The sequence below is a fragment of the Chelon labrosus genome (assembly GCF_963514085.1).
Source record: "Chelon labrosus genome assembly, chromosome: 1".
Lineage (NCBI taxonomy): Eukaryota > Metazoa > Chordata > Actinopteri > Mugiliformes > Mugilidae > Chelon > Chelon labrosus.
Window position 1 is genome coordinate 16376100 of NC_140337.1, and position 15110 is coordinate 16391209.

At 41.1% G+C, this 15110-nt stretch overlaps 1 protein-coding gene across 1 annotated transcript; it reads right to left on the reverse strand.

Annotated features, from left to right (window-relative positions):
* Positions 1-5168: 5168 nt before the first annotated feature.
* slc3a2a (solute carrier family 3 member 2a) lies at positions 5169-10603 on the reverse strand. Its single transcript, XM_084541485.1, has 11 exons — positions 10456-10603; positions 9177-9375; positions 8843-9027; positions 7898-8071; positions 7629-7720; positions 7333-7469; positions 6763-6872; positions 6444-6646; positions 6281-6358; positions 5964-6183; positions 5169-5873 (listed from the first exon to the last, which is right to left on the reverse strand). The coding sequence occupies exons 2-11, from the start codon at positions 9365-9367 to the stop codon at positions 5734-5736; spliced, it is 1530 nt and encodes a 509-aa protein (XP_084397611.1). The 5' UTR covers positions 9368-9375; positions 10456-10603; the 3' UTR covers positions 5169-5733.
* Between the last annotated feature and the right edge of the window lie 4507 nt (positions 10604-15110).

A 15110-nucleotide genomic window follows, 5' to 3' on the forward strand; every position in this document is an offset into this window, starting at 1 on the left:
TAGATATAATTTCACCTCTTTTATAATAATACTGTCACAACCCAACACATGATTTATCTTTTAACTTATGATATGACACCATCATGAATGTTCATAAAGCTATCTTAGAAGATGTATACATTATACTCATATTACTCGTGAAGGTTATAATGTCCCTATCGTAAATATTAAATATATATATATATATATATTATACATTTTTATATAATGTACTTGTACCTAGACCCAGACAAATTCGACCTCATGCCAACACAAACTCTCGGATGTATAAACATATGTGGAAAAAAGATCTGCCATCCACCTCCTCCCACTGAATTACATTATCCTGTATTTTATTTTTACATATATATACCAGAGGTTGCGCTAGACTTTTTCGTTGTCGGTCATTTTGACTGACAAGGTCATAAAAATTCCGTCATGATCTATTTTTACCCGTCACTTTAATTTTTAAAAATGATAATAAAGACATATTCAATAGCATTTAATTTTCCATTAAAGTTTCTTTAACTTTAAGTACTTTTTTCAGAACAGTACTGACTTTAAATGGTAAAAAAAAAAAAGTTTTGGCTGCCGACACGTCTTGTCCGTACTCGGAACGGGACTGCTAGCGTAAACAGCTCTTAGACGGTACAGTAGGGTTGAAGCAATGGGTTGAAGTGCTTCGGTGGTATGTAAATTCCATTTTGGTAGCCATTAGCTGCATAGACATAAACATATATACTGTATATATGTCTATGGTCTATGGTTAGCCGAGTTCTGACGTGTGCATCAGTGTGATCGGTGTACCAGGAAATCGTGCACCGACAAAAGTTCCACAAATTGCGATGAGAGACAAGAGCCAATTAATAAGGTCACTCGCCACCAAGTGGCCAGGGGTGTGAATTGCAATCTGTCAAAATGACGGATGGCCTTCAGATTTTTCTGTCACATTTAACAAAAAAAAAAACAGTCAATGACGGAAAATATTCAGTTAACGCGACCCCAGATCTGTATGTTCTTTCTAGATGTATGCATACTTATGGTAAAACTGTGATGTCTTATTTTAAAGGGTGTGTTAGTTTGTAAAATGTTAATTTTGTTTGATGAGAGTTGGGGCAGGGGGTGGTGGTGAAGGGGGGTCATTACCGAAGATTCGCCCAGGGCAATAAACAGGCCAGAACCACCTCTGGATCAGTTGGTCAGGAAGAATGGTACTGAATATAGGACCTGGCTAAAAAAAGTTTCTGATGATCCAGATAAAATAAAATTGTTCTGTGTGACAGTTCTAAAAAGAAATCATTTATCTGTTATGATTGGTGTGGATTTTTTCTCACTGGAGAGTAGTGAAAAAAGAGAAGAAACTTTAGACTGTGAGCACATGCCATACTCACACATTGGCAGTGTTTTTATTAATTACTCTCGTTGCCAGAAGGAAGACACATGAGTGTAGCTTTAAGTTTAGCCTCGTGGCCACAAGATGGAGAAGATGTTAGCAGGAGAGGCTGATCCATGAACAAAATTTATATAAAAGAAGAAAAGGAAATCTTCAAGAAGGGAAAGAATGACGGGAGGTGTCTATGTGTGGAATGAGAGAAGTTTCTAGATTGAACATAGTGAGCTTTGTGGGGCGGGGACAGTTTCTCCCTATTTTCAGTCATGTGCTAAGCTAAGCTAACTGCATGCTATAGATAGCTTTAAATACACAGTTTTATTTTATTTCTTAAATGTATTTTTGCAAAGAAAAGGCAAATGCACATACTAGAATATAGATTTTTACTTAACTTTACTTCTTAGTGTTTTCATTGTCCATACAGTTGTAAATATATAAATAAAGTAGAACACCTGACCAGTCTTGCCAGACAGGAAAAGCTAAAGTATCATACCAGATGCATAAAATGATGGAAAATAAGTCATAACTAGGAGATTAAAAGGAGTTTACAAAAATACGTAAAATACGTAAAATAATAAAAATAACGATTATAGTAAATAGCAGCCTGCCCGGCTACTACGTAGAAACGTAAAGCTTACCATATCAGCCTCATCAGCTCAGTGAGAGATGTGATTTTCATGATCACATTTACAAATTGTAAACAGACCGCAGACATATATTTTACCACACTAAAACTATTTTACTTTTACAGTCAAAGCTGTTCCTTCTAAACTCTTGTTTAGAAATTGGTGGTAATGCTCCGAAGAGCTGCCTACTGCCAAGGATATGAACAAAGGAAGATGTCGTAGCTGCCAAATAGACTGACTGCAACTACACAGTAGCATAAAATGATCAAACTATGATAAAATATGGGATTTTTGCGAGGGGATGAAGTGGATACAGAGGGAAAATCTATCATAGAAATACTCGAATTCTGGACCTGTTTCTTTCTCAATGGAAAGTAGCTAACAGTTAGCAAGTGAATGTTGTGAATATTTTCATCAATTTATAGGACTGGAGTAAATTTGTTTATGCTGTTGGTAGGTGCTGTAAAGATATAAGCAACACGAAGGGGTTAATAAGGTTAAGAAAATCACCCGACCTTGGCAGGTTGATCCTGCCCCAGTCAGACTAGACAGGATCGACAATAATTTTATATTCAAGGGGGAATTCAGAAGCGAGGAGGTAACTGGGTATCTCTTTCCCTTCTAGGCTTGCAGCACACTTGAGCAAGACACAGGACCTCAAAATGTTCAAGAAGAGCTGCGCGTGCTTGTGATGTTCGTTTGAAGCTGGTTCTCGACGTGCAAAACTGCATGGAGAAGGTTTTTTTTTTTTTTTTGAACACCGACTTTGGCTCAAGGGAGACATCCATTCATCATCAAAGGGATTTAAATACATTTGATAATGAAGCTCATCAAAATCACTGAAACAAGAGGTATCTTTTCATACATATGGTTTGTATGCACACCTAGTGGTTTATTAAATACTCAGTGCCTGACTATTTAGTGGAGTGACTTCCTTTATGATTGATTTCTGCTTGTACAATCTACTGTTTTTAGTCGGTTTTCAGATCGCAAAGGGTTTTCAGTGATCAATTAAGAGCGAATTACGGTCTTGTATTCCATGATCTCTGTCTCTGCATGAAAGCCGATGAAAGGTCATGCATCTTCATGTCACCGAGACGTAAAAGGTGCGTGAGTATGTGTCAGACTCAGAGTGAGAGTCAGTCATGAGTGTGCATGGTGGCGGTTTGGTTTCACAGCGGCGTGGGGCGCTCACAGACGCGCCGAGATGTGCTCTGATTCCCGGTATCGTCGACTTCAAACCTCCCCTCTGATACCACAGCAACACGGCGGCACTGTATTGTCAAGACCCCGAAACTGTGCTGAGTTAAGTTATGCTCTGTTACACCTGTTGGAGGAACTGTTTGACATTTTTTTTTTTATCAGATGAGTGGGTTTGAACCTGTTTCTGAATGAGAAAGGTGTCAGTGTGATGACAGTAGATTACACACAAGAATATGGAGCGAATTCTTCAGCTTACCTACTCGCGTATTTTGAACATTTATCCGATCCTATGTGGAAATACGAGACAACTTTAATGTTAAACATCAAGAAAGTCTCCCAAAACAGCAAAATCTTAGCCCTACTGTATAACATTACACATTCACCATAAACACTGAAGACAGCAGTATAAATGAACACAGATAAGGCTGGAAATTGCACCAATAAATGAGAATAAGCGAGATGGAATAGACTGTGGTGATTTTTGTGTTTCAGACGGGTTGTAAAAAAGCTGACATCAAAAGCAGTTGTAGATATCAGGTATCAAAAATACTATTATTAGTATATATGACAACCTTTAACTACAGAAAAACATGAGCTTACACATAAATGCATTCATATTAATATAATATAGTAATAGTTAATGCTACAGAACATGCCCTCCTTTAAGTTTTTACACTTTTGTTGCAGATAACACTCACATTTTAATGTTAGTAACGTAATTAATGCAGGATTTTTATCTAGTGGTGTTTAAGTAAAAGCTTTAGTGAACAGTAGTTAAAAATTTTTACAAGCAGCACTTGAGCAAATGCTCTTCCCGCTAGTGAGGGTAAACTACTGCAGGCTCGTTTAAGTCTACGTGCTGCGACGGCTTGGCCCACACATTACTGTTAGGCTCATGCACAGCACTGTTGGATGAATAGATCCAGCGTTCCCAAATACCCCCGTGAGATAAAGTCAAACGGGGACTTTGACGTCAGTGAGTGTAAACAGCAAAAACCACAGATGGTGTATACAGATACAGTACATCAGTAGGTAACAGTGTTCTTGCTCCCCTGCCTTCCTCTCGTCCTTTGCCACCGTTCAAACTGAACGCGACAGCACTTAACACATAATCAATTGTGTGTGCGGTACACAAGCTACCTTGTTTTATTATTTTGACTCCGTTCATCTTGAATGTTTGAGTCGAAATAGCACAACGAACCGTACGTCTTCCATTACTTAATCCTCTTAGATAAACAACTGAGGCCACAAAACAGAGGTCACGTCGGGTTCTCAATCACAAGTGTGTAATTTCTATCAAAACGAATCTCTTTAGTAAAAAGGTGAAAATGCGGTACACACAGAAGGGAGGATTATGTATTTATCTAAAATCTCATTCATCTAGTAGCTTTAGTCACTGCTGATTCATCTACTGTATCAGGAAAGAAGGTAAGACACAGGTTCAGAGACCACCGTGAGAAATCTCTGCAACACTTTGCATTCCTGTAAGATGCATTTCTCTTAGAGTAAAAGGGTTCTCTGTAAAGAAAACTTGGAAATGAAGCTTTTTCTTATGAATTTGAAATTGTAATATTTCATTTAATAGGTTTTTTTTTAACATCAGATAGTTGAAGAGTGATGGGCAAGTGTGTGTGTGTGTGAACGGCTTAGTTTCTCTCTTAGGTGTGTGCACAATCTACGTGTTGGGAGTTGGGAGTATGATGCGCCTATAAAACGTATCGCAGGATGGTGATACAATAGAGACGCGCTTCCTCCGTTAACATCTGTGACACACTTTCCTCACACCTGTACGCACTAAAAAACAGTGAACGCCTCACGATGCTATCTCCGACACGAAGACAGTGAACATCTCATCTGATATCATCGCCGGTATAAAGGCAGTGAACATCTCGTCTGATATCATCTTCAGCTACGACACACAAGACCCGTCGTCACAGAAGTGTTGTCACAAACATAAACAGTACACGGCAGTCGGTGCAGAACTTTCTCTTTATTCTTTTCGTTTTTCTTCAGTTTGGGTTCGCTTGAGGAGCTCAAGCTGCTGCACGTGTCCAACGTTAACTTGTTTTTCCTGTTTGCCTTAGAGGCATTAAAAGAAAATACAACTAAAACACTAAAACTGGATTTCATAAAACTTATAAAAAACAAAAAAACAAAACTAAAATACAGCAGGACTCGTAGGAAATGCCCCAAGAACAGGAATGGAATGTCTTCCACACATATGGACAATGATAACAACCTATAAAAGACCACATAATGCTCAATTAAAGGTCTCTGAATCTTTTCCCAACATTTCCAAAAATGGCAAAAGTAAAAAACTAAACATTTATGAAGAAATATTCCAAATGAAGTGATACTGGCCAATGTTTTGCATCTGTATGGCAATTTTTCTTTTGACTTAATTAATTTATATTCTGGATAAAGTTCTGTTTATTCTGGTAAAAAGACATCTTTTGAATACATCATTTTAGCTTAAGGATTAGTGTCTTTTTAAAAAGAAAGAGATAGGCGGCTTCCAATAGTTTGGCGCCATCCTTAGCCTATATAGGGGAACTGCAGAAGAACTGCTTGCTCCGGTCCCAGTTTGATTTCATCCAGGCTCACGAAGGAGTGTACCTCCAGGTCTTTGTCAGTTGCCGCAATCACCTTGGCCGTCTCTGGCAATTCTACTCCATCTGCAGGGACAAAAATACGATTTAGTTCAAAACGAAAAGTCAACGCTGCTGGGGATTTTCGCTCTCGACTGGATTCTTCTTGCAACTTGCCTGTAGGCGGCAGCTTGAGCTTCAGCGTCTCCTCTTTTGCTCCCCAGTTCACGGCGGTTATGTATCTCTCGCTCTGGTCCCACAGACGGAGGAAAGCGAGGGAGGTGTTGGAGGAGTGGAGGGGGTAGTAGTCGCCGTGGAGGAGAGAGCGCTCCTTTCCGCGCAGGTCGCTCAGAGTTTTGAACCACACCCTTATACCAGCACGTTCTGTACGATTAGCCTGTAATTGTAAGGTGGTTTTTTTTTTTTTTTTTAGTAATGACACTGACAGCATGTGAGCATTTGCTAAGCGACATCTAATGTGAACACACTCTTACCTCAGCAGCCTCATTGACAGTAGCTTCTTTAGAAGGTTCCTTCTCAACGTCCCAAACCATCTTAGGTGATTTGTTACCCTAAAAAGGAGGAGGAGGACGACAGAGGTTACACTCTGAAACAGCTGTTGAACCATCCGAACAGCTGGTCCACTTCATAGCTTACCTGTCCTGCCTCAAGGCCGATTTCATCTCCATATGTGAACACTGGCGTCCCAGGCATGGTGAACAGCAGAAGCTGGTAGAGCCGGATCAAGCCCAAAGATGTCGCCTGTCTAGATAGATGGTCCCGTTGGGCGGCACCCAGACCCCAGCCCATGCTTCTCTGCTGACTGTGAAGGGCGTCCATGGCCTTGATGCGCTCTCCGCCTGCAGATATTCAGGAAAAATAATCAAGATTTTTACTTTTTGCATTTGTTCTCTACATGTGTGATGCTGCGGACTAATCACAAGTATGTGAAGACAAACAGGAATCTCCAGCCTACCTTCCTTGCTGCTACTGAGCAGGTCAGACAGGACGAGGTCTACCCCAGAGGTGTTGAGCAGCTGAGACACCTCGTTAGCTGAAATACGTTCCACTACACCCATCAGCGCCCTGAGAGAAAGAATGGGGGCAAGTTAGTCGTGTCGCAGCTACAGAACAGACAGGGAAACACTGACCACTTTAAATAAGTTAAAAGTAGTCAACTGACGGTTATAACGGGACTTGTTGTGAAATTCTGATTGGATATTTCCACATATTAAAATACCTCCCTGATTGTTGAAAACTGGTTTAAAAAGTTGAGTGTAATTCTTGAAAATCACCACTAGGGGTCACTTTGTGGAATGCTTTTGATCTCTATGTGCTTATTTTTTAGTTTATGAACATATACCAAATTGAGTTTCTTGCATCTTCATATAAAAAAGGATAGATAATCACCCATATATATATATATATATATATATATAACATGTAAATACTTAACTCTTAATCTTGCAAATTAAATATTCTTTGTTCCTAGACTGATATCTTATTCACGCTGCACTTTACAGGAAGTCAGAAAATGGCAACTTACTTTTTCTTGGTCTCTTCGGTGTCGTTGCTCTGGAAGATGAGGCGAAGTTTTGACCAGTCAGTAGAGCCTGAGGCACTATGGAGATCAGACACCTTGATGCCATCAATGCCCACACTCAGCCAGTACTCGGCTGCAGCCTGAAAGAGGACGAAGACAGTTAAGCTACAGCAGCAGTAAAACCACGTCATTGAGACTCATTGAATGAAGGACGTCTGACCAAGGGACAACAGTTGAAAATGTTGCCCTATGACCAGCGCTGGCACATTACAGTCAATTAAAACATTAAAACAACCCACCTTGACTTTGTCTACAATGACATCAACACTGCCACTGAACCAGGGAGCAGATCCCTTGTAGTTGGGAGTCAGGTCAAGCATCACAGAAATGCCTAAAAGAAAGAGGAAGCAAAAGTTTGCTTACTACATCTGGTGTTTGAAGAGATTCAACAAAATCTAATAATAACAGTGTACAGGTCTGATACTGCTGACTGTGAATGAACTTCGTATTAATGATTCATCAAATCTGAGCTTTTAAACTCCAATAACCGTAGTTTAATATGGCCTACCCTTCTTGTGGGCCTTTTCCATCATGGATACCAGGCTGTCCTTTGTCCCCTGGGATGGGTCGATGGCTTCAAGATCCAGAGTGTTTGGCTGGTCTTCCTGGACGGTGTGAAGAGGGCCGAGGACCAGGCCTTTCACCTTCAACTGGTTCAAGTCATCCAGCTTTCCCTCAACACCTATACGAGAAAACCGACAGACAAGCAAAAAGAATGAAGTGCTGCGTCTGTGCGGGTTTCACATGTGGCAAAGACAACACAGTGTGAAAAGTAGCAGGGTCAAGGGGTTATGGAGAGAGGGCAGAAGGCTGGGGAGACCGTTTGGTTGTGTGGGAGATAACAAAGTACAAAATGAGGAAGCAGAAGCAGTAATCCTGCTGCTATTATAGCTCGACATTGACGCAAAGCAGGACCATGTGAGTGCTTCACACCCTTTACTGGCCATGTCAAGTCTGAGCACAAAGAGGTCGTTCATGTGAGAACAATACCAGGTCACGTGTGGTTTTTGGAATTCCACCCCAAGCCTGCAGGAAACCCGAGACTCCCCTCTTAACTCACTGTTAGAACAGTAGTCTCCTAAAAACAGCACTGTGTCTAAAGTCTTTAAGAGCAATACAATGAAAATAAAAGCCTGAAAGTAAGATACATTCCTTTTATGGTTTAAAACGAGGTCTGAAAAGATCTCAAAAATGTTTTTACACCACTAACGACAGTTCAGGGTTGCACAACTTAGGAGATATGAAATAAATGACTCATTCGTTTTTTATGTCCTTCAGACCTTTAGTCACGCCGTGTCTGCGTAGTCAGCAATGTGGTATCTGGCCAGCAGATATGGGCCCCTGTACAGCTAAGGAAACCTAATACACTGTCACAAGACTTTTGATATGTGAAGAGACGGAGCGAGCTGCCAAGCGGTGACCCAAGCACTTTTATGTACGCCAAATACTCTACCTTCCAGTCCCTCAGAGAAGGCTTCAAGGTCTGAGATCTGGTACAGAGGTCCTTGGTTCCACCAGTTCATCTCAGGGATGGGTTTACAGCGAGGGGCCTGGACTATAATCACTACGGCTCCAGCCAGCATGCCGAGCCAGCCCAGCCAAAAAAGGACAAGCAGCACCCAACGGGTTCGCACCCATCTAGACACAAAGAAATGAGAGGGGAAAATGTTAACGCGGCTGGTCTGGTCTAGGTGGGTGGTACATGACTAAATAACATCCATACGATGGCATGTCAGGTCCAAAAGTTTCCCAGCAGAACAGGGCAGGGTATCTGTAGAAGCTCTTACCCTGGAGTGCCAGCCACCTTCATCAGCTCCTCTTTGGACAGGCCCGTGAATGCAACCTCATCGTCAGGAACCTTCAGCTTGACGCTGCCATTTTTCTCTCCGCCTGCAGCCTGGCCGTCGGCCGTCATGGGCTGCTTCTCGGCGTCCACCTCGTTCGTGAGGTCCACCTCCTTCATGTCGATCTCCGTCATGCTTAAATCTGTGGAGAGCAGGAAGAAGTATATAAGCGGTTATGTTAGTTTGGCTTTGTCTGCAGTGTGTACACAGCAAAAGCCAATATTGTTTCAATGGATATGTGTGAGAAAAAAAGTGGGGGGTTTTCACTGTTCATTATTATTTATATTTTTATTCAGCCTTTATTTAACCAGGTTTGTCCCATTGAAATCAAATAACTTTTACAAGGGAAACTTGCCCAAGAGTGGCAGCAACACAGTTTCAGCAGCAAATAACATAAAATATGTTCATATCTCTAGTTGTCAGGAAATTAAAACTAACGCTTAAGGTGCTGCTAATGAAGTTAATGTTAGCCTCTGTTAGCTTAGCTTTACGATAATTGATAAAAAGCTCAAGAGGGGAAAACAATAACCAATAAAACATGTTAGAAAATAAACCAGCAACATTGCAGTAAGTATTTATTACATATGTGGCGGTATTAAACATTAAACATGCACCGGAGACTCTTCAAATGGTGCCCCTCCTTCTAAACTGTTCAAAAAGTTTCTGATGAAATAACACGCTGACATGAACTCAGCTGTGTCAACGGAAACACGCGCTACACCCTTTCACAATAAGTGTACATTACGTTCATTCATTATTAATAAAGCTTAACAATTACAGTAGATATATTTATATTATTAATTACTCACAAAAGGCTTCGCTTTATGTCCGCTCTTACACTGAATAAGCAACGTTTTAGTTACTATTATTACTTTTATTTACGTTTATTATTTACCACACCGGAAGTAGCTGACCGGTTTTTTCTGGTTCATTAAAAAAAAATAAAAAAAAAATAACCAAAAAAAACAAATATCTAAAATAACTAGAAATCCTGAACAACTTTTATCGAAGTGAGCCAAGTTAGAAATCAGCCTAGGGTAAAAAAAATAAAATTAAAAAATCCCCAAAAAATCGTGAGATTCGTCTTCTCTACAGACGATGAAATCGGCTCCAGCCACGAGTCCCCGGTCTCGTGGCTGTGTAAAGTACTTTAATTCACAACCAACTGTTGCAGCTAACTTGATCTGTGGCTGTAAACTCATTTAAATAACTTCATTTTTACCTGTATGGAAGCAATCCGCGTATAGTCCGTCCGGGTTCGTATAATCTCCCTCGGTCGCTTATCCTTGCGTCTCTAGTAATCTGACAAAGAGGCTCACTGAGTGTATTTGTAGCCGCTCTGCTGTTCTTCTCCGCCTACAAGTGACTATCCAATAGTCTCTCTCTCTCTCTCCCCCCAGTCTCTCTCCATCTGTTTTCCCAGAAAATGGGTACAAACAAACTAACAAACAAACTAACAAACATCAGACTACACCATATACTCCAAACAAACACATTTGAATAACCTCCGACCATGCATGTTGTGTTTTTTTTCAGTTTTATCCCTTATACTCCACAAACTAGATAATGTAATCAGTTTCATACGTCTAGCTGATTGTTAGACTGATGATCCGAGCTCCTTTTGAAGACTTTTTTATCATTTGATCAAAGGGGATTTTCTGATCAATCCAATCATCACCCCCATCTTATTGTTTTTTCCACACAGAGCTCATTTGCAAATGACTAAATTGATGTAGTTAAGACTGCCACACGATGCTCACACTATCAGCAAAGTTAAATCAAATGAATTGCAGTTCTTTTTAGTTTTCTGTCTATGAACAGCTGAGAAACTGAATCATTACCATAATGTACGGTAAAGACAGGCATGACATTTAAACAAAGGCAGGGGCATTCAGTCTCTCCGCATGGGGATGTAAATTAGCTTGTTGATTCTTTTCTTCTCTTTTTTTTGTAAGCCTCAAGTTGTTGACCACATTTTCTGCTGATGACAGATTATCTGAAATCGTATTGTTGCCGCCTGCGTTGAATTGAAGAGAATATTAGTGAGCAGCTAATCTAAACTCCCTGCTTCTGCTCCAAGCCTGCCCCAGCTGTTTTTGGACTTCATAGAACTACAGTCACGGCACGCTTCTAGGAAAAGCACCAAAAAATGTTAATGTCATGTACATAATGTACTGTAGGATGTTTCTGGCCCCTACTTGTGGAGTACATGTACAGTATATTTAGGTGTATAGTGAAGTTGCTGCAACTTGAATGCTTGGATCTATACATTTGCGTAATCATTGATCACATTCTTGCGAGTCTGTTGTCATGTGCAAACACTATATAACAAGGACTGATTAGATCTGCTTCCTAGCAGAGCATCTAATGGAAGAAGACAAAAGCTTATCATGACTGATTAACGGCACAATTATATAGACGATAACATCGCTCTTTAACTTTTCCTTCTATCTTTTCCCACTTTGTTGTTTGTTGATTCCTCTCTTTTTGAGGGGTTGTTTTTGTCCTTCGATCCCGCCCCTTTCCTCTTTGCCTCATTCTTTCTTCACAGTAAACATCTTTATGCAGTGTCAGGTATCAACAGGAAACTCGCTCCACTGCTTTTCCTCTGGGGTGCCTCTGCATGTGAGAGCTTGTTCTGTGCATGTGTCATGTATGTTTTGGTCTGGCTTCGTCTTACAGGAACATGAAGTGCTTTGGCACCCTTTGCTGTGTATCTTGTGAGACAAACCAGAACTTTTGAGCAACTAAACAGATTGTTTGTATCACAATATAGTTCATAATCATAATAATATGTTTTTTTATGTTGTTTCTTTTTGTATTTGTGGCTACACATTAGTTAGAGGTGGATCATTTTTGGATGTGTGTCATTATAACCTTTTATATCCCAGCTGTTTTATTTCATTGTGAGAGGCTTTGAAACACGATGCTTGAAACCTGTAAAATGGCATCTGATCATCATTTCTGCATTTCCAAGAATAAATCATGGGTAGTAAAACACGTGTTGAGCAGCTGCACGGCCCTCGTCTCTCTCTCTCTCTCTGCACAAACAGAAACATTCAGGCTCCTGCTCTCCGTCAATTTCCTTTGGACAAACACACACCATCTGTTTTTATCTCTGCCTGTTGATCGCATGCGAGTCTGGCAGTGTCGGGTTCATAGAGAGCTGGTGGTGGATGTGAACGCACTCGATGATTTGAGAAGGATGGAAGACAGGACACGAGGAAAAAGACAGTTTTCTGCTTTCATTAACTAAATGCTCAAGTGTCCAAGCAGTGTTTTGAAGGTGCTGGTGTTGGAGGTTTGTGAAAAAGAAGAGAGAGGGAGAGTGGAGTGCCTAGCTCAGGGAATATGAGGAAGGAGGAGCCAGAGGAATGAGGAGAAAGGGCAGACAGCCAACTGAGGAGGGGGCTGGGACGTCCAAACATGTTTATGCGTTGAGGGTGAAGCAAGTGTTGAACAGGAAAGCACTGAGTTATGTCTGGTGTCTTTTCCAAAGACCTCTCTCACATGCTGCCTCAGCCCTGTGGAACCTGTGCCACAACCTGGACTTAGAAGGCGAACTGAGCCAATGCTGCAAGATCCGAGCAGCATTTGAAACTTTGTGACACAGATAGCAAGTAGGACGGAGTACGCCAGTGAAGATTTATTTATACATCTGCATCACTGCAACACGCATGTATCAAACGGCCAGCACGCTGTACTGCGTGCTCTGTGATATTTCAGTACGCCACAGTAGCCCTAGTCAGCGAGAGAACTGAAACCTCTCAGATCACGTTGGAGTTGGCTCTTGGTTTGCCTGTCCTCGATTTGGTCCATCACGTTTTTAGGAAAGGGTCGAAAGGAAGGAGCAGCTGGAAATGTAATGCTTGCAGGCTGACCTGAATATATAAACCAAGACTTAGCCAACTACATTACAGCTAAGATGTAGATTCAACACATACGTATAAATTAAGCTTCAGAAATGCAGTGGAGCCTTGTTTTTGCCTTTTTCAGTCGAGAAGGAGAGCCAACGCTCAGCCGTCACACTGAAAGCAGAGGGAGGAAATGAGGGCAAAGTTCATGCATTATTTCTTTGAGGCAGAACGGGAATAAGCAAGGATTACCGTATATTACACCGCATTTCAGAGTCAGGCAAAAATATTATACTGGAGGAACAATGACAACTGTTGTTTTTGTGTGATCGAAAGTTAAACCAAATACATGAGACAAACCTGAGGAAGTGTGAAAAGTGTGATACTCAAACACAAAAGTGACAAAACACATTAAACTGTACCTTAGTATCAGTGAGTCAGTGCTGGGGGGCCTCTCACATGAATGCAAACACACACACACACAGCCTCACTATGAATCCCCCTCTGATCCCTGTGTGAGACAGTTTATTTTTTGCCAGACAGCGTGAGTCTGAAGAGGAGGAAAGAAAAAAAAAAAACAGCAGCAGCAGACCTGGACCGGTTCAGGCCAGTCTGGCTGAAGTCTCATGCTTTCATCTCATTGTTTCAGGATCCCTCTGAGGCGCTCTCACATTTACAGCTCGGGCTGGACGGGCGAAGTTCAGGGAAACGGTGCTTTGATTTCATCTAAAAAAAAAAAAAAAGGCTCAGACAGACCGGTTCAGCTTTATGAACAATTATGTTTGTACTTCAGACGTCAGTCAGTCGACGAGAGCTGCTGTTGTGTTCTGCATTTACATTTACTGGATATAGTGCAGAAACCTAAAGTTCACACATGTTGAACTTTATCATTAGAGCTAAAGTTACAGATAAGCTGATAAAAGAAACACTTTAAACCCTAATGACATTAAGTGTACATGGACTTTGAGTCATACTGTGTAATTTTATTGCTTTATCATGTGCTGTAACTCTCACTACTACTATTGTAATTGACCTATGCCATGATTATACGTTTCTTCTTTTCTCTTCCATTTGTCTTTGTCTGTAAAATATACCTCCCTGTTCCTTTTTCCATCCTTTATTCACTTCTTTCTCTGTCAATGCGTGGCCTAGTTTTCTCTCACAGACAAAGACAAGCTTGTTCGGTGTGCACAGCCAGCCTCTCAGACTGTTTGGCATGAATGGAGCTAATATGGATGCTAATTAATTAGTCCACCCCATCAGTACATCCTCCATAAAAACATGCCACATATGTATAAAAGAATATTAAACAAACTAAAAGCTGCACACATAACACTGTTCATAGTCGACTTAGCACATCCCAACTAGGCAACATGACCAAGCTGCAAGTATTTCTTTTATAATTTGTCTTTCATTCAGCGCATTCAAGCTCCCTCTCTAATGTTACAGCAGGGTTTTTTTTTTTTTCTCTCCCTTTCACACCAAACCTCCCTCTTCCTTCCTCCCCGGGCCTCTCTTTCTCTGTCTAGCTGCCCCCACCTCCCTCTTTCAGCAGAAAACAATGGCTGTACCTTATGCAAGAATGCTCCCTCCCCGTGAGAAGACTGTAAAGCAGCTCTCTGATGAAGAAGGTGCTCTGCCTCCCAGGCTTAACCAGAGCAGAGTGGCGCAGCGGAAGCGTGCTGGGCCCATAACCCAGAGGTCGATGGATCGAAACCATTCTCTGCTATTTTTGACATCTTCTCTCGCTCATCTGTGTTCACACTACATCGCCAATTGTGTGCAATGCGCACCTCTCTGTATTTAACTGTAAAGAGATAGATGAAATGCTGCTAAATACTGCAGCTTGGACACAGCCTGCCTCTCTTCCTGCACTGATCTTGTTAGTTTTTCATCAGAAATACCAAACCAGACTAACAGGCCCTAAATTAAATATTTACCTCATTAGTGTCTGCTGCACATTTTCCCTTCCATTTAACAGGCAATTACCAGAGGGGAAAGCAGCAGTGGAAGTGATGAACAC